At 45.2% G+C, this 20504-nt stretch overlaps 1 protein-coding gene across 1 annotated transcript in view; it reads right to left on the bottom strand.

Moving 5' to 3' along the window:
• Nucleotides 1-8662: 8662 nt before the first annotated feature.
• Nucleotides 8663-20504, bottom strand: part of HTRA1 (HtrA serine peptidase 1) — a 54993-nt gene continuing 43151 nt past the window's right edge. The window contains exon 10 of the mRNA XM_077455353.1: nucleotides 8663-11758. Coding sequence (XP_077311479.1) covers nucleotides 11590-11758 — 169 coding nt within the window. The 3' untranslated portion in view covers nucleotides 8663-11589. The remainder of the gene's footprint in view (nucleotides 11759-20504) is intronic.

Below are 20504 nucleotides of genomic sequence, written 5' to 3' on the forward strand. Positions count from 1 at the left end.
ATGCCAATTTACCTTCAACCCGGTGAAGACAGAGAAGGCATCCATAATCTCGAGTGCGCCCCGCAAAGAGTCACCAGGATCGTTCAAAAAAAGCAGCAGATCATCTGCATAGAGAGCCCCTCTCTCCTCCAGCCAGCCCACCCGAAGACCACGGACCTCAGCCGAACTCCTGAGAGCCTCAGCAATAGGTTCCATGGCCAGGGCAAACAAGGCCGGGGAGAGAGGGCATCCCTGCCTGGTGCCCCTCTGCAGGGGGAACGAAGGAGACAGGGAGCCATTCAATTTAATGCATGCCAGGGGGCCGGTGTACAGTGTGCGTATCCAGGCAATAAACCGCAGTGGGAAACCCATTCTTCTAAGCACCTCCCACAGATACACCCATTCCACCGTATCAAATGCCTTTTCCATATCGAGAGTGGCAATAGTCCTAGTGCCTTGATTATCATGGGGGGCATGTATGTTGGAAAACAGTCTACGGATATTGATATCCGTGGACCTACCTGGCATAAAGCCAGTTTGATCAGAATCAATCAGAGATTTGATTACTTTATTAAGTCTAATGGCCAGTATTTTGGTCAATATTTTTAAATCACAATTGAGGAGTGCTATCGGCCTGTAAGAGGCACATTGTTTGGGGTCCTTATTAGGCTTTGGAATGAGAACAATATGGGCCTCTCTCATAGAAGGGGGCAGGGAGCCCTGCTGAAGACATGCACAATACACCTGAGCCAACCTGGGGGCAAGCAGTTCTACATGGGCTCTATAATACTCTATGGGTAGCCCATCCGGCCCCGGGGTCTTCCCTGCCGGGAAGGACCCGATGGCCATCGTGACCTCCTCTGGCGTAATCTCCGAAACAAGGAGCTGTCGCTCCGCATCAGAGAGCCACCCCAATGCCAGCGTATCTAACAGTGAGGTCATTGGTGCAGGGTCAAAGCCCGGAGGGAGTGAGGAGACATACAGAGAGGTATAAAACCTGGTGAATGCAGATAAAATATCCTCCAGAGAGGTAACCAGTGCTCCGTCCTCCGTGAGTATTTCAGGTATAACCGCTACAGGCCTGTCCTGCTGCGCCAGCATAGCCAGCAACTTGCTATTCTTATCTCCATATTCAAAGTACTTCTGTCTGCTGTCTTGTAGACCCAGCCTGGTGGTGTTGGAGACATGGAGATGCAGTTCTCGCCTGAGCGACAAAAGGTGCTCGAAATTGTGGACCGTCGCCGAGGCGGAGTACCGATCCAAAGCCTCCTCAACTCTGTTCTGCAGAGCAGATACCTTATCCCCAAGCTCCGCCCTGACTGCCGCCACGGCAGAGATATACTGTCCCCTACCGCAGGCCTTGGAAGCATCCCATGTCATCTCCAGGGAGGCTGACCCCGCATTGCGCACCCATTGAGCAACTCTATCGTGAACTGTGACATTATTGATCCAATGGGGCTGTAGCCTCCAAAGGGCTTTACTCCTTGTCTTGGTGGTCCTGATAATCAATTTAAGGGGGTGGTGATCCGATAAACCGGAGGGGAGGTAGCCAGCCTCCTGGACATTAGCCAGGAGGAGGTCATTTGCAAATGCCAGATCAATGCGGGAGGACATTCGGAACGTGGAGGAAAAACAGGAATATGCTCTATCCTGGGGGTGAAGCCACCTCCACACCTCCTGGAGGTCTGTTGCAAGGGCCCACGTACCCAGATCAGGATTGAAAGTCGCTTGAGGGGAGGGCCTATCTAGGTCACGGGACAATGTGGCATTAAAATCACCCATAACCAGGACACACGGCGGGCAATGCCGAGCCAACTTCTCATATAAAGTATACAGAACCTGCACCTGGCTTGGAGGAGGCAGATACACATTAATAATAACATATTTCTTATTATAGATGCTCAACACCACCATAGCAAATTTCCCCTGGGGATCCAAGTGAACCTCATGGATCATACAGGGCACTCGCTTACTAATCAGTATCGACACTCCTCGAGAGTACGAGGAGTAGGTCGCATGCAGCGCCCTTTGCACCCAGGGTTTTTTCAGAGCCAGAACCTTGCTACCAGTTAGGTGTGTTTCCTGCAGCAGGACTATATGGGGTTTATGTAATTTTAGGTATTGAAATAACAGTGAACGCTTGTATTTGGAGTTGAGTCCCCTGACGTTCCAGGATATTATAGTTAGCGACTCGGTATCAGAGGAGGCCATCACGGGACGTCAGGGGAAAACAAAAACAGAATGATCCCAGACAACCAGTAGGTGTAAGCAAACCCAAATTCAGTACACATACTCTTCAGTATACGAACAGCACAGAATGTAAACTTAGCTTTAAGGCAAAAAACCCTCTCCCCACAGAACATATAAAACCCTACCCCAACATCATAAAAACCAAGGTCTATGACCAAAACATTAGGCCATCTACCCATACAAACCGATGCGGGGTTCCTTCCCATAACTTTAGAACTTTCAGATCACTGAGGCCCCCGGATGGTGGGCCACAGGTGGGTACAGTCCCTCCTAGTAGAGTCTGCACCAATTTCGGAGAGAGAAGTCCAGACTTGGAGGGAAACAGGGAGGGGAAGTAGACAGGGGGTCCGTCTCAAACAAAAAGTGGGCAATTTAGTGACCTCCAGCGGAGCTCCTTATGCAGGAGTAAACACATGCTATCTCGCGATGCAGGACAAAACAATCAAGCTGTAAGGGCAAAGCTGGACTCCGTGGGGAGAAAGGGCTGGGAATAAATGTTGCCAGAATCAGCGGCCATCCAGCCAAGCCGCCGCAGCCTCCGGGGTGTCAAAGAAGCGGGTGTTATCACCATCGGTAATTCGTAACCTGCTGGGATACAGAAGACCAAAACGAATTCCTCTCTCTCTGAGCCGGCGTCTCACATCGGTAAAGGACTTGCGTCTTTGCTGCACTTCCTGAGAGAAGTCCGGAAAGAATAGTAGTTTGGTATTCTCATATTTGATTTCAGGCATGGCACGAGCCGCCGCCAGGATGCGGTCCCTGTCGCGGTAATTCAACAGCCGCAGCAGGAAGGGGCGCGGAGGCGCTCCAGGCCTCGGAGGGAGTGGTGGGACCCTGTGGGCTCTCTCCACCACAAAGGTGGGCGGTAACTCCCCCAGGTTGAACAAGGTGGACAGGAGTCCTTCAGCAAACTCAGCGGGCCTAGGGCCCTCAGCCCGTTCAGGAAGTCCAAGTATGCGGATATTATTGCGCCTGAGGCGATTTTCAGTATCTATTGCACGTTCTTGTAGCACCTTCACCTGAATCTGCAAGGCCTTCACTTCCCTGGAGTCTGAGCGGACTGTATCCTCCACCACGGAGAGTCTATCCTCCACCTCAGCGACATGGGAGCGGAACTTATCCATGTCCTGGTGGATGAGACCAACATCTACACTCAAGAAGTCTATCTTGGCTGTCAGAGTTTCTTTACAGGATGTTATGGCCGGATGTTATTTACAGGATGTTATTGTTATTTTATTATTAATTTGTTACATTCTATTTATTTAGATACAGCATTCCTTATTTCGTAACTTCGGATAAATTCGTATTCGTTACGTTCACAGCTAAATTTAAAAGATAAATCCAATACCTATAATTTAATAGTTAGTAATAGTTAAGTTATTATTAGTTATTATTTCAGATTTTCGAATTTACGAATTTGCAAATTGAAAAATTTGTTAAACTGGTTTTCCGTAATGTAGATATTCCGAATTAGCAAATTTGTTCAAAATTGTTAAAAAATTCATTCGGAAGGAAAAAAATTGCACATGTCTAATTACCCTGCTTTAACTGTGGGAGAGATTTTGGTGGATAGTGCCTCCTCCAGTTCTGAACCCTTCCGCAGGGAGCAGAATGGCAAAGGAAAGTAAGAAGCTCTGGGAGTTAGGATGAGGGATCTCTCACAGTCTTTAAGGCTTCCTTTGGACATGCAGTTTGGGTGGGGTAAAAATCCACCTTTCAGCAGATTTTTTGCCGCCCGCCAACTGTCCAACCTTAAAGTAGTAGTTATCCGCCATTTTTTTTTCTTTTAAACCTGCAAGGCAAAGTTATAATGTGCTAGTATGAATTGCTGTCAATGCTGACAGGGCTTCCATCTTCCCCTAGTCTTCCTGCAGGGTTGGTGGGCTCCGGTCCATTGATTGGGTGAGTCACGATTACATCACTCCAGCACATGCTCGTGAGAGCCCCTGTTCGCGGCACAGGGCTCTGAAGGAATGGCATGGTATGCCGTTCCTTTAGAGTGCATGCGCCTGTGATGTCACCAGTGGCTTCACAAGTAAATATCTCCTAAACAGTGCACTTTAAGGAGATATTTACTGTACCTATAAATAAGACTTACTATAGGCTTACCTATAGGTAAAGATCGTCCATGGGAGTTTACTCCCACTTTAAGCTGCAATAGGCAGCAGATAGGAGTGCTTACATGCTCATTCATGTTGAAGTGCTTGATGGAAAGGAACTGTTACTGGCTGCCCATCCTTTTTGATACCTCATACAAGGGAAAAATACCATTCTACAGTTAATAATTAACTAATTGGCCACCTTTCCAAGGAGTGGCAAGATCCTCTTTCATGACTAATGTTCTTCCAATCCTCAGATCAGGTAAAGGAGGAGTGGCAGTGGGTTGCCTCAATGATCCTTTAAAGCTGTTTTTCAAAATACATTAGCTAGGTATGTCTCTTGGCAGCAGTTACAGGCAGTGCCTAAACTATATGATCTCAGATTACCTGAGATCCAGAGCAGTTTTGGACAACCTTCCAACCGAGGAAGTCATGAACTTGTGGGTGTCACCTGGAGCTTGTGCAGTGTGGAAGTTGTGTGGTCACAGAGGGCATTCAGTGCAGCGGGAGATTTTCTGTCAGAAATACAAAGCTGCTGCCCCATAACACAGCTGACCAACTCACTTTTATAAAAATGAACACGTTCTGGTTTAGTATTGATTACACAGCCAGTGCAGCTGTTACCTTGCTTGGAATTTAGCCCCCCAAATATTTTATGCAATTGCCATCTCCTGCCACTGCTGCTGGCCTGCTACTAGTACCATGCCTTACCACCATTACCATCTCCTGACCACATTGCTGGCCTGCAAACATTACCATCTCCTGTCACTGTTACAAGCTCCTTCAATTTCTGCTTGCTTGCCACTATTACCAGTACCATCTGTTGCTATCATTGGTGGCTTGCCACCATTACCATCTCAGGCTATCGCTGCTGCCCGTTATAGTATTCTAGCGTTGTAAATTCGCCACATATTTTTCTGCAGAATGTATTTATTTACTGTATTTTCTTTTAGCAGAGTCAGGACTTTCAGGGTCAGGTCATGTGTGCTGATTTTTTCATGTGGCACAGTTTAGGGTTAAATTTTTCTTTAAATACTGCATATGGAGTCTGCACAATATTTCTGCCCTTTTTTCTGTGAAACAAACAATTACATTTTTATTTTTTTATGAAAAGTTGCAATCTGTGTGTCCTTTTCCCTGACAATAATGGGGCTTACTTTACACCCACTTTCTTTTCCATGTACCACAACTAGGGATGAGCTTCGTGTTCGAGTCGAACGTACGTTCGACTCGAACATTGGCTGTTCGGCCGTTCGGCGAATTCCGAACGTTTTGGCCGTTCGCGTCAAAATTCGAGTGACGCGCGCGCGGACCACAATGCACTGCGTTGGCGCAGTGCATTGCTGCCCGATGATTGGCCAAGCATGCACTGTGACCCCGCATGCTTGGCCAATCGCAGCGCCGGCAGCGAGGAGAGCCATGATTGGCCACAGGCATCCTGCCTGTGGCCAATCATAGCTCAGGCTGTGTAGTGCACGCCCCACACTATATAAGGCCGCCTTTAAGGCGGCCTCCTGTAGTGTGTTACTTTGCATCTGAAGCAGTGGGTGTTCTGTGTACCTTCAACACAGTACACACCAATCGTTTTTGGCTGATTTCCTATCTTGCTGCTGTGTAGTGGTTGTTGTCTGTGCCCTGACTGCAGTATACACCACTATATTCACCTCACCTATATAGCTAGTGATCTAGCTTTAACCACTTAACAACTGCCCATTGCCGATTAACGGCTTCAGGGCGGTTGTTTAACTCAGAGAGGCCGTTAATTAACGGCCTCCCAGAATTCTGCTCTCGCGTGCCCCGAGGTGTGCGCACTCGAGAGCATCCGTGACCGCCGGGTCCATAGGACCCGGCGCATCACGGTAAACGGCCGCTCATAGCGGCCGTTTACCACGTGATTGCTCCGTCAAATGACGGAGTGATCACTTGGAAACAAACCGGCGTCATGTTATGACGCCTGTTCCTCCCTCCCCTTTCTGTACCGATCGGTACAGCGGAGGGGAAAGAGATCGGTGTCAGCAGCGATGTGGGCTGCATCTGCAGTGCCCACATCGCTGCTCACCGAATTTAACCCCTCAATTCCCTGCCAATACTCTGCAATACCAGTGCATACTCTGCAGTACCCTGCCATTACTCTGCAGTACCCCGCCATTACTCTGCAGTACCCCGCCATTACTCTGCAGTGCAGTACCCCACCATTACTCTGCAGTGCAGTACCCTGCCATTACTCTGCAGTGCAGTACCCTGCCATTACTCTGCAGTACCCCGCCATTACTCTGCAGTACCCCGCCATTACTCTGCAGTGCAGTACCCCGCCATTACTCTGCAGTGCAGTACCCTGCCATTACTCTGCAGTACCCCCCATTACTCTGCAGTAACCCCCATTACTCTGCAGTACCCCCCATTACTCTGCAGTACCCGCCATTACTCTGCAGTACCCCCAATACTCTGCAGTACCCTGCTATTACTCTGTAGTACCCCGCCAATACTCTGTAATACCCTGCCATAAATTGCCATACCCAGCCATACTCAGAGATACCCAGCCATACTCTGTGATACCCTGAAATACCCAGCCATAGACGCCCCCCACCCCTCACCGCCCTCCGGTGCTTCTACCAACTCGCCAGTACGATCAAAGCCAGAATCTTTTTTTTATTTTTTATTTCAGGCTTCCCAGCCTAGAGGTGAGATGTGGGGTCATATTGACCCCCCAGATTTCACTGTAAAGAGGACCTGTCACCCCATATTCCTATTACAAGGGATGTTTACATTTCTTGTAATAGGAATAAAAGTGATCAAAAATATATTTTTGGGAAAAAAAATGTCAAACTAAAATAAATAAAGTAAAATGAACAATAAAAAAATAAAATAAAAATTAAAGCGCCCATGTCCCCATGTGCTCGCATGTGCCACACATGTGAGGTATCGCCGAGAATGTTAGAGCGAGAGCAATAATTCTAGTCCTAGACCTCCTCTGCAACTCAAAACATGTAACCAGTAAAAAAATATTTAAAGCGTCGCCTATGGGGATTTTTTAAGTAGCGACGTTTGGCGCCATTCCACGGGCATGTGCAATTTTGAAGAGTGACATGTTTGATATCTATTTACTCAGCATAACTTCATCTTTCACTTTATGCAAACATTGGGCTAACAAGTGGTTAATAATAGAGCTTGCAGTCAGTAGTGTTAGGAGATAGTGCGTGCTGTCTGCGTGCTCTGTACCCAGTACATACCGCTATAATATAGGGCAGGCCCCTACTTTCAAACATCCAACTTACAAACATCTCCTACTTGCAAACGCAAGGAGACAGCAGCAAGTGAGATGAAAAAAGATGGACGACAAAACAAATTATACAGGGGTGATAACCCTTCCCTATGTTTTCCAAAAAGCTTAAAGATAGTTTTTTTGACTGGAGCTACACTTTAAAAATGTACCGGTTGAAAATGACAAACAGATTCAACTTAACACAACAAACCTACACAGTCCCTGTCTTGTTTGCACCGCCTGTATACTGCTGTTCTGAGTATATAGGGCCTGGGGGCCACACGCATTTCCTTTTTTTAATATGGGTACGGGGTTCCCCTTAATATGCGTACAAGACCCAAATAGGCTGGTAATGGGCAGGGAGGGCTACCCATGCCATGTTTCTCAATGATTTTCAACCATATTGCAGGAACCAGATATAACATTAAAACCGCAAGCAGTTTTAAATGGTGTTATTTCCGTTTAATGTAATTTTGTGCAGGGACTGTTCTAAACACGGGAAACACATGGCACTTCACAGGCATACTACAGACACCCCGCAGGCACCATATTTAAAGGAATATTTCACTTTTTTTTTTTCACTTTAATCGTCATTAAAATCAGTGCTCCCGCCAAAACGGTAGTTTTTAAAACTTTTTTTTGCAGTGACCCATGTCCCCTGAGGCAGGAGGCAGGTCGCCAAACCCTTTTTAGGACACTATCTTGCATATTAGCCGTTAAAATGAGCACTTTCCAATTCGAACGTTCGAGTCCCATAGACTTCAATGGGGTTCTAACGTTCGTACCGAACGCGGGGGTCGTTCGCAAGTTCTGGTGCGAACCGAACCGGGGGGTGTTCGGCTCATCCCTAACCACAACCCCTACACCTATTTTGTCTGGCCTTGCCCACATGTCCACACTACATGCACCACATTATTAATCTCAGTCCCTACTCTTCTATACAGATGTAGAATAAGCTCCTCATAACGAACCACGCTGCTATTTTACTGTGGTGCCCACTGCTTTATGGTGGGCCTTTCATATTACTTCAGGAGATCACCAACACTGAGATGCAAAAAGGAAGAAAAAAGGGTGAAAACAATCATTTTATTAAACAAACATGACAATTGTTTATGATATACAGTGCTTTAGCAAATTAAATGCCATTCCAGTTAGAACTTACATGTATTTTAAATTCTTAGATGCTCAGCTCATTGCCACCAGGGAACTACATTGTCACACGTTGGGTTGGATGACCCTACTTCCAAGTTCATATATTCATGAACATATGCTGGTGTATTTCTGGTATTTTAAGTGGAAAGTTGTTTAAGTTGGGTTTTCTAAAGCTTATTTCATTTAATCAAAATGATGTCTATACCAACATTTATTCTAAAAGCTTTTTTTTTTTTTTCAACCAGTTCAATTACTGAACATTAAGGCTGGGTTCACACTATGTGCGGCGTGGGGCCCAGAAGGGGGTCCAGTGTGTCCCCGTTTACAGTCCAGATTAGGCCTGAATTTTTGCCTCACTTCAGACCTGAAAAAGAACCAAAGACGCACAGGACCTTTCTGCTGTGCACTCCGCGCCTGCCCGTAGATGTGTGAACCGGCTCCATTGAGAGTCGGTCACAGTCTCCTGCCATGCGAATTGGATGAGGGGAAATTCACATCAGTGTGAGCCAAGCCCAAAGGATAAAGAATGTGAGACTACCAATGTTCACTGGCAAGTCTCTAAACAAACATCCAGGATGGACCTACAGACTTTATAGGCTGCATTCTGATCCCAGTTTAGCGACTCACTAGATAGTGAAACTTGTGTCAAGTGTCAGTTTGCACCTTTAAAATGAAAAACAATCAGCTTTCATATGTCTGTCCTCACAGGTTCACTTTGATAAAAAAAACTAACATATATTGAAATGTACTAAAGGGGAACAAAAAGTATATTTTAACACACGCATAAATTGTTGCCAATATAAGTTAATAGTCTGGCATTTATGGGGCACACTGGTTACTAAGAACACGCACCAAACTTTTATTAGCTGCAGGTCACCCCCATTCAGCATATTGATATCTTTAATGAATGAATGTGCTTGAACTCTTAGTGTAATCAGATTACAGTTGACTGCACAACAATTTTGTTAAGTGATGACATATGAAAGGTTGCAATCTGTCACACAAAATCTTTATTTCCGTTTGCTTTGGCTTGCTTGACTTGATGATTGCCCCATAGCACTGCCAGATTTATGACACAATGGGGGTTATTTACAAAAGGCAAATCCACTTTGCGCTGCAAGTGCACTTGAAAGTGAAGCCACTCTCAATCTAAGGGGTAGATCTGAGGGGTAGATCTGAAATGAGTGGAAGCTCTGCTGATTTTATCCTCCAATCATGTGCAAGCTAAAATGCAGTTTTTTTTTTCCATCCATGTCCCCCTCGGATCTACAGCGACTTTACTTCCAAGTGCACTTGCAGTGCAAAGTGGATTTTCCTCTATTAAATAACCCCCCAATGTTATTAAAAGATAATGCTTTTTGTTATCTTAAAATCTAATATAAAATAGACAACTTGCCTGTGCCTAAAGTGCATATACTGCCAGGTGAACACAATGTAACAAGCATCACCCACAGGCTTCATGAAAGCTATAGGTGAACACCAAGACCCCTTTCACACTGGGACGCTTTTCAGGCGTCTTTGCGCTAAAAATAGCACTTGTAAAGCGCCTCTCAAGCCACCCCAGTGTGAAAACCTGAGTGCTTTCACACTGGGGCGGTGCACTTGCAGAACAGGAAAAAAAAGTCCTGCAAGCAGTATCTTTCAGGCATTGTGGAAGCGGTGTATACACTGCTCCTCCACCGCCCCTGTCATTGAAATCAATGGACAACGGCGATTTGTGGGTTCTTTTAACCCCTTATTCGGCCACTAGAAGGGGTTAAATGTACCCTGCTATTGGCCAAAAAGTGCCACTATAACAGCAGTAGGATGCTGATAAAACTAGCGGCGCTTTAGCGCTAAAGCCCCCCCCCCCGCCCCAGTGTGATGGTAGCCTAACTAGGCATGGTATATTGCATATGTCTGCTTCAAGATGCTACATTCACCAAACAGAGACCTCAGCTATATGTGGTCAGACCCTGGCTTTAAAAGAAACAGGTGGTCATGTATAATAGTTTTCTTTTTTCTTATTTTTTCTTATTGGCCATACAAATGTCATGGCCAAGAAAAAAATGTCTAGGCATTTACTTCCTAAAATAAACATGTAGACTAAAATAGAGGCATTGGCAATGTAACAGGGGTCACAGCAGTTACAGCTGCAACTGGGCCCCTGCTCCATGTGGGCCCAATCCCATCTACTGCAACGCACATCTACAATGACTTTATATAAAGAGTGTGACAAATGAAGAGGTGTTGGTCATCACATCCTGCAAAGCAGAGCTGTACAGGGAAGCTGCTTTAACCTGGTACAATGTGCAAAGATGCCCCATGATTTTGTAATGCCTCCCGTTTGGGAAAGTGACACCACAAATCACAAGACCAGGTACACAGGACATACAGGGGAGCCCCAATGCATTGTAACTTTAGGTCAAAACAGCTTCCCTGCACAGCTGTGCTCTGTAGAATATAACTGATTATCTATTGACCTTTCCATAGCAAACCAGTCATTTTGGCATCATGTAAATTTAAAATACAAAGCAAACCTGAACAACATTTCAGAGTAACACAAAACATAGGAAAATAGCTATAAAAATGTAATCACTGGGTTCTCCAAATTTAATATTTATTTTAACATTTCTACTTTTTTGTCCAGTTAAGACACAGAATCCGGCACGATAGTTTGGAATGGGGCATAGTCAGTGATGGGATGAGGAAGAAGCATGAGCAAAGGGCTTGGGAATGAAATGCTAAAGGGTTCTCCTGGCTGAGGCACATTAATACTCAGTGCTTATATACAGTGTCCTCCGACAGGCAGTGCCTAGATGTATATCTGTTGATTGGAAGACCTATGAAACCAGCTCATTGCTTCCATTAAAAATTAATCTCTTTAGGTGTTACTGTGATGAAGACATCCTCGTTTCCTCTTCGTATTACCATACGCAGGGGCCCTTCTTGTTTAATGGCCTCGCTGACATCATTGCTTGAGGTCACAGTTTGACTGCCGATACTGATGATTACATCACTTTCCTTCAGCCCGGCCCTAAAGAAACAAATCAGTGCCACAAAGACAATAATTACATGAGGTTAAATTAAAGGAAAGCATCAGCAAATGTGGGTTTACCAAACATACACTTTAAAGTATTTCCTTATATAGCTGTCGCCAGGGCTGGATTAATGTAAGGGCTTTTGGAGCTGCAGCTCCAGGCCCCTACTTCAATATAGGCCCAGACACCCAAAAAGGAAATGGAAAGCAATGGGTCAACGGGAAGAGATCTTCCCTGACGGGCCCTGCATTCCACATGCACCGCCGGGGCAGGGTGGTGGGATTCATAATGGGCACTGCATGAGCAGTCCTAACAGAAGCCTGGGGCACGCCAATGCAGAAGTCTGGGGCTTCCATAGTGTTAGGCCTGCGCAGCTGCACTCTTTCATCTCAGAGTGCACGCCAATGCACGGCCCTTACAGAAATTTGGCAAATCAAATGCTAGGCTTCCCTAGTGTTATGCCTGTGTGGCTGTGCACTTTTGAGTTTGGGCGCATGCCAGCACAGGCTCTTGGAAAGCAGAAGGGTGCCCAGTAAAAGGCCCACCAAAATCCTCAGCACCAAGCACATGATGCTCTTAATCTGGCCATGGCTGTCGCGTTGTTTTTACATGTTTGCTGCACCATATGTCCATTACTTTATTACATAAAAAGAATGACCAGCAAATAGGAAGATTTTAAAAACCTACTGAAACAAATATGTATATCAGAGAGGGTCTGAGATGCTAAGATACATATCAATCATATATATTACCTAACAGATTGACAGATGTCAAAATATAGGAAAACACCTAATTAGAATGTGCTCACCAGGACCCCCTCAAGACACAGTCACTGGTGTAATACAGGAGGCAATATTGTATCTCTTGCTACTGGTACTTGTCCTTGCAAGCCCTATAGGTGTAGCAGAGGCAAATGCTAAAGCTGAAAAACAAAGACTAATAAAAAGTGCATAGGATAGTGCAGAGCAATATTGGTTAGCATTAAGGATAATAAGAAGTATTGCAATTACAGTATAGCAATAACACACAGGTGCATCTGATGTTATTTATTATGCAGAGTAATGCCGCGTACACACGGGCGGACTGTATGGCGTACTTAGTCAGTCGAAACACATTTCAGCGGACAGTCCGCTCGTGTGTGGGCTTCAGCGGACTTTTTCAGCGTGCAGTCTGGCGTACTAAGAATTTCGGATTTTTCGATATTCTGTCCGTCGTACTTTGGTTTCAGCGGACAATCCGCTCGTCAGTATGCTAGTTCGATGGACTAAGAATGGCGCATGCCCAGAAAGGATTTACACGGCGGAAGGGTGCTTTGCTGTGTATTGGACTTCCTATTTCTAGTCCCGTCGTACGTGCTGTACACTTCATCGCGCAAGCTTTCGACGGACTGTTTGTGCATCCGTGTGTGGTCAAGTCCGTTCAGTGGAAAGTATGACGGACTGTCCGTCGGATTGTATGACGGACTAAGTACGCCATACAGTCCGCTCGTGTGTACGCGGCATAAGCAGCCAGAAGTATCATGAATGGATCTAAAGTCTTTGAAATGGAAATGAAGAGGAGTTGAAAAGCTCACTGAGATTGCCAACCCCAGAACATCTCCAGCTTTACACAGAGGACCTGTTAGCCAACACCCAACAGCAAATGCAAAGATTTGTTAAAATGCTGTCAACATCATGAAGTAAACCATTTGAAATAAAGAGCTTGACATTACAGGGGATGGATGAAACCACTCTATCCTATACATTGAGATATCTGTGCAAACCAGATACACTGAATTACTACACAATAAAATGGGACGGCTGAAAAAATACTTACATGTTAATAATGCATATGCAAAACACTTTTGTAGGTGTATACAGTGCATCTGGAAAGTATTCACAGCACTTTACTTTTTCTACATTTTGTTATGTTACAGCCTTATTTCAAAATGGATTCAATTTATTATTTTTATCAAAATTCTACAAACAATGCTCAATAATACCCAACGTGAAAGAAGTTTGTTTGAAATCTTTGCAAATGTATTAAAAATAAAAAAAATCACATGTACAGAAGTATTCACAGCCTTTGGCATGAAGCTCAAAACTGAGCTCAGGTACATCCCATTTCCACTGATCATCCTTGAGATATTCTACAAATTGATCGTCCACCTGTGGTAAAATAAGTTGACTTTACATGATTTGGAAATGCGCACACCTGTCTATATAATGTTGCACAGTTAACAGTGTATGTCAGAGCACAAAACAAGCCTTGCAGTCCAAGGAATTGTCTGTAGACCTCGGAGATAGGATTGTATTGAGCTACAGATCTGGGGAAGGGTACAGAAAAATGTCTGCAGCACTGAAGGTCCATCATCCATAAATGGAAGAAGTTTGGATCCACCAGGAACCTTCCTAGAGCGGGCCGCCCAACCAAACTGAGTGATCCGGGGAGAAGGGCCTTTGTAAGGTGGGTGACCAAGAACTAGATGGTCACTCTGACAGAGCTCCAGTGTTTCTCTGTAAAAAAAGTAAAACCTTCCAGTAGAATAACCATCTCTGCAACATTCCACCAATCAGGCCTTTATGGTAGAGTGGCCAGACAGAAGCCACTCCTCAGTAAAAGGCACATGACAGCCCACCTGGCGTTTGCCAAAAGGCACCCGAAGGACTCTCAGACCATGAGAAACAAAATTCTCTGGTCTGATGAAACAAAGATTGAACTCTTTGGCCTGGTAAGTGACATATCTGGAGGAAACCAGGCACCGCTCATGACCTGGCCAATACCATCCCTACAGTGAAGCGTGGTGGTGGCAGTATAATGCTGTGGGGATGTTTTTCAGGACCAGGAACTGGGGGACTGGTCAGGATGGAGGGAAAGATGAATGCAGCAATGTACAGAGACATCCTTAATAAAAACCTGCTCCAGAGCGCTCTGGACCTCAGACTGGGCGAATGTTTATCATTAGGACAATGATCCTAAGCACACAGCCAAGACAACAAAGGAGTGGCTACAGGACAACTCTGTGAATGTCCGTGAGCGGCCCAGCCAGGGCCCAGACTTGAACCCGATTGAACATCTCTGGGGAGATGTGAAAATGGCTGTGCATCAACACTTACCATCTTTCCCTGATAGAGCTTGAGGGGTCCTGCAAAGAAGAATGGGGGAAACTGCCCACAAATAGGTGTGCCAAGTTTGTAGCATCATATTAAAAAATATTTGAGGCTGTAAGTATTGAGCAGAAGGCTGTGAATACTTATGTACATGGGATTTTTTTCATTTTTTATTTTTAATAAATTTGAAAAGACTTCAAACAAATGTCTTTCACATTATCATTATAGAATTTTGAGGAAAATAATGAATCTAATCCAGAGTCATTGGCTTGAAGAAGGAACCAATCAGCAGTTCCGAAACGTGTCCCATTTTGATGACCTACTTCCGGTTTGTGGTCCCTGCTGGTTGCCGTCCCCTCCAACTGATGTAATTCCCAGGATTCATGTTCCATGCTGTCTCTGACAGCGCAATTGCTCCACCAGTGCTTCCAGTGCTTGTGGCATCCATCTGCTAGTCACCCTGGAATCTTCTGCTGCTGCACATCAACAACCCTGGAGACCTATAACACACTGGGACCTTCCTCATGCCGGATCACCTGCCTTATAAACATGTGAAATGCTCCCTTCATTTTTATATCCTGTAAGTGTTTTTAATCCTTTTTGGGGATATTAAAAGTTTTAAGTCTGCACTTAGAGGTGCATTTTCTTCTGTTTGTCTGTTACCCGAGATTGCTCCTCTCAGTATTTGAAGACCTCATCATTTGAATACCTCTACTCAATATAGACATTATTTGCCTAGTCCTGCTATTCAGAGCGCCCTTATATACACTCTTTATCTGAAATTATGAGGTATTATTTGTAGAATTTTGAGGAAAATAATGAATCTAACCCATTTTAAAATAAGGCTGTAACATAAATTGTGGAAAAAGTGAAGCTCTGTGAATACTTTCCGGATGCACTGTACATACTATAAAAATATTTTTTATTATATAGAAAAAAATATAAAATATAAAAGTTATAGCAAAATGTGAAAGACCAAAATATATTTAAACTAAAAAAAATATCACTATGTGCTGTTCAAAAAAAGCCTGTTTGTTTTGTCTGCTTTCCCTGTTTGTACCATAGCAAGTACAGGAGTTCTAGATTAGAAAACATTAGGATTGCAATAACTTCCTTTAACCACTAGATGGCGGCCACATCCTTCTTGAGAATATTGATAGGAAATTATCAGTGGCACACTTGCTGCCATTTGAAAATGAATATTATTATTATTATACAGGATTCATATAGCGCCAACAGTTTGCACAGCACTTTACAACTTGAGGGCAGAGATTACAGTTACATTACAATTTGGTACAAGAGGAATCAGAGGGCCCTGCTCGTTAGAGCTTACAATCTAAAAAGGAAGGGTCAATTGATACAAAAGGTAATATCTGTGGGGGGATGAGCTGATGGAGGAAGTAACACAGTGTTAGTTAGAAGCAGGATAGGCTTCTTTGAAGAGAAGGGTTTTCAGGGATTGCCTAAAAATGTATAGATTAATAGACAGTCGGACAGTTCGGGGTAGGGAGTTCCAAAGGATGGGAGAAGCTCTGGAGAAATCCTGGAGGTGAGCATGGGAGGAGGTAACAAGGGAGCTATAGAGCAGGAGGTCTTGGGATGACCGAAGAGAGTGGCTTGGTTGGTATATTGGAAATAGGTTAGTGATGTAGCTGGGGGCAGAGTTATGGATGGCTTTGTAGATTATTGTTAGTACTTTGAATTTTATTCGTTGGGCGAGTGGCTTTTTAAAAACACCTAGCCATTTTCAGAAAACATTATCGTATTAAAGTCCCCCATGATTAGTGGGTCCTAAACTATCCATAGAATAGGAGATCCTACTTCTATGAACCATGGGAGCTATACTCCTCTATATGGGAGAACATGAGGTCCCCACCATGACACAGGTGGTCACTAATGAGAGGTACTTACTGAGGGAGTGGGGTGCTCCACCCAACAGGATTTGGTCAGAATCCATACAATAGACAAACAAGATATTTGGGGGTCAAAGTAGGACCCCTACAGTCTTGGGACAGTAGATCCGGGGGAGGTGAGAAGAAATATAAGCTCCCAAAAATTAGGAAGAAGTCCACATGGAAGCATACCTGGATAAAGAGGTGGGTGGAGTGCCCCTTTAGGAAGAAGAGTTTTGTATTTCTCCCTCCGATGCGAAACAGGGGGGGAGGATATGTGGAGATGCAACTCCATGTCACAGGTGCAAATGAGCAGTGTATGCCTGATTTTGGTAGGCTTGCTAATTGTACACATGTATGCCGGCTTCATAATCATCCCAGGAATAGAGGTCAGTGCTCATCCTTGGAGACAGCTCCGCCGGCATGAAGCTGCAAGCACAGAGGTGCTGAGTGTCAGGTCTGGGGAAGACAGACCAAGGCCTAACGTAAAAGGCCTGAGCAGGAGTGCTGCGTTTTTAGCCAGGAAGGCTGAGTGCTATTTGTTCTGAAGCAGGACTGTAATGCTGACTACCCCTGTGAGGGAATTTGCTGTTTATTTTTTAAAGCCCCATACACACTATCAGATTATCTGCTGAGTTTTTCCTTCAGATTTACCAAAACCATGTAGTAGAAGGGCCTGCCTGATTGCATACACATTGTCCTCATATTATATGGTTTTGGTAAATCTGAAGGAAAAACTCAGCAGATAATCTGATAGTGTGAATGGGGCTTAACTTTCTCTTGAATAAAAATGAGCTGCTGTTCCCTTAAATGCAGTCCGGACTGACACAATTTCTTCAATTCACATGCACCACTAGAGCTTAGTCAACCCAGATCGTCACACTGGTTTAACCACTTGCCGACCGCCGCACGACGATATACGTCAACAGAATGGCACGGGCAGGCATTATGGCGTACATGTACGTCCCTGCCTTCCCGCGGGTGGGGGGCCCGATCGGGCCCCCCCCCCCGGTGCCAGCGGCGGTCGGTATCCGTTCAGGAGCGATCCGGGATGAGGGGGCGGCCATTCATTCATGGCCACCCCTCGCGATCGCTCCTGACGAATGGAAGTGAAGCATGACATCACTTCCTCTCCTGTAATGTAAACACAGGCAGAGGAAGTGATGTAATCTCTCCTCCATGTCGGTATTTTTCGTTCCGACACCGAGGAGAGAGGATCGGTGAGTTGCACCAACACTACACTACATAGTAGAACATGCCAGGCACACTCTCACCCCCCCTTCACCCCCCGATCACCCCCCCAATCACCCCCCCAATCACCCCTGCCCCCCCAGTCACAGTGACACCAATTGCATTTTTTTTTTTGCATTGGTGTCATTTGTGACTGTAATAACTGTTAGGGCAGTTAGGGTTAGCCCCCTTTAGTTCTAAGGTACCCCCCTAACCCCCCCCAATAAAGGTTTAACCCCGTGATCACCCCCCGTCTCTAGTGTCACTAAGGCTGGGTTCACATTGCAGCGGTTTATGAGAACGGATGTGATTCGCACCGCACTGCAGTGCAAATCACATCCGATCTCTGTGCGATTCGAGTTCAGCCATACAGATAGTATGGCTGAATTCACGTCGCACCCGCCGCAAACTCGCACGGGACCCTTTTTTTGGTCCGCAGCAGAATCGGATCGCATGGGTGTTCACACCATGCGATCCGAGTTTGCAGATCGCACTGCGATATGCGAACTGATCTGGGGGTGACATTAACATTTCACTGACACTCCCAGCAGTTCGCATAGGGCAGTGTGAACTGCCGCCGGGAGGCATGCGATGCGGGAACCCGACGCGGATTCGTGGCGTTCCCGCATCGCTCCAGTGTGAACCCAGCCTAATAAGCGATCGTTTTTCTGATCGCTGTATTAGTGTCACAGGTGACGCTAGTTAGGCAGGTAGGTATTTAGGTTCGCCGCAGCTTTTTATAGCGCCAGGGACCCCCATATACTACCGCATAAAGCCCCCTGATTGCCCCCTAGTTAACCCTTTCACCAGTGATCACCATATAACTGTTACAGGTGACGCTGGTTGGTTAGTTATTTTTTTATAGTTTCAGGGCACCCGCCATTTATTACCTAATAAAGGTTTAACCCCCTGATCACCCGGCGGGTGATATAAGTTTGAGGGTCAGATAAGGTCTGCGTCGCCCCAGGCAGCGTCAGGTTAGTGCCAGTACCGCTAACACCCAAGCGCAAAGCATACACCTCCCTTAGTAATATCGTATCTGATCAGATCTATATTAGTGTTGCCAGCAGTTTAGGTTTCCCAAAACGCATTGTTAGCGGGATCAGCCCAGATACCTGCTAGCACCTGCGTTTAGCCCCTCCGCCAAGCCCAGACCAGCCCACCCAAGTGCAGTATCGATCGATCACTGTCACTTACAAAACACAACACACATAACTGCAGCGTTCGCAGAGTCAGGCCTGATCCCTGCGATCGCTAACAGTTTTTTTTGTAGCGTTTTGATACAGTCGCTGACAGCCTAGGTGCTTTTTTACCTGTGAGTCTCACTAGTGTACCCCTAAATTTAGGGGTGTCTACTTTCCAAAATGGGGTCATTTGGGGGAGGGGGTTTGTGCCATCTTGGCATTTTATGGCCTTCAAAACTGCGATAGGTAGTGAGGAGTAAAATCAAAAATTTACACCCTTAGAAATCCTGAAGGGAGTGCTTGGTTTTCCGGGCCCCGTACGCGGCTAGGCTCCCAAAAAATCCCACACATGTCGTATCCCCGTACTCAGGAGAAGCAGCAGAATTTATTTTGGGGTGTCATTTCACATATGCCCATGGCATGTGTGAGCAATATATCATTTAGTGACAACTTTGTGAAAAAAAAAAAAAAAGTTTGTAATATTCCCGCAACTTGTGGCAAAATATAAAATATTCCATGAACTCAACATGCCTCTCAGCAAATAGCTTGGGGTGTCTACTTTCTAAAATGGGGTCATTTGTGGGGGTTTTGTGCCATCTTGGCATTTTATGGCCTTCAAAACTGTAATAGGTAGTGAGGAGTGAAGTCAAAAATTTACGCCCTTAGAAAGCCTGAAGGCGGTGCTTGGTTTTTGGGGGCCCCGTACGCGGCTAGGCTCCCAAAAAGTCCCACATATGTGGAATCCCCGTACTCAGGAGAAGCAGCAGAACTTATTTTGGGGTGTCATTTCACATATGCCCATAGCATGTGTGAGCAATATATCATTTAGTGACAACTTTGTGAAAAAAAAATAAAAATAAATAAAAGTTTGTAATTTTCCCGCAACTTGTGCCAAATATAAAATATTCCATGGACTCAACATGCCTCTCAGCAAATAGCTTGGGGTGTCTACTTTCTAAAATGGGGTCATTTGTGGGTGTTTTGTGCCATCTTGGCATTTTATGGCCTTCAAAACTGTGATAGGTAGTGAGGAGTGAAATTACAAATGTATGCCCTTAGAAATCCTGAAGGCGGTGCTTGGCTTTCGGGGCCCCGTACGCGGCTAGGCTTCCAAAAAGTCGACCACATGTGGTATCCCTGTACTCAGGAGAAGCAGCAGAATGTATTTTGGGGTACAATTCCACATATAACCATGGCATGTGTGAGCAATATATTATTTAGTGACAACTTTGTGTAAAAAAAAATAAAAAAATTTTTTTTTGTCATTATTCAATCGCTTGAGACAAAAAAATAAAATATTCAATGGGCTCAACATGCCTCTTATCAATTTCCTTAGGGTATCTACTT

Source organism: Lithobates pipiens, unplaced genomic scaffold (genome assembly GCF_037356315.1).
Source record: "Lithobates pipiens isolate NorthernLeopardFrog02 unplaced genomic scaffold, aLitPip1_a1.2 Scaffold_25, whole genome shotgun sequence".
NCBI classification, from domain to species: Eukaryota; Metazoa; Chordata; class Amphibia; order Anura; family Ranidae; genus Lithobates; species Lithobates pipiens.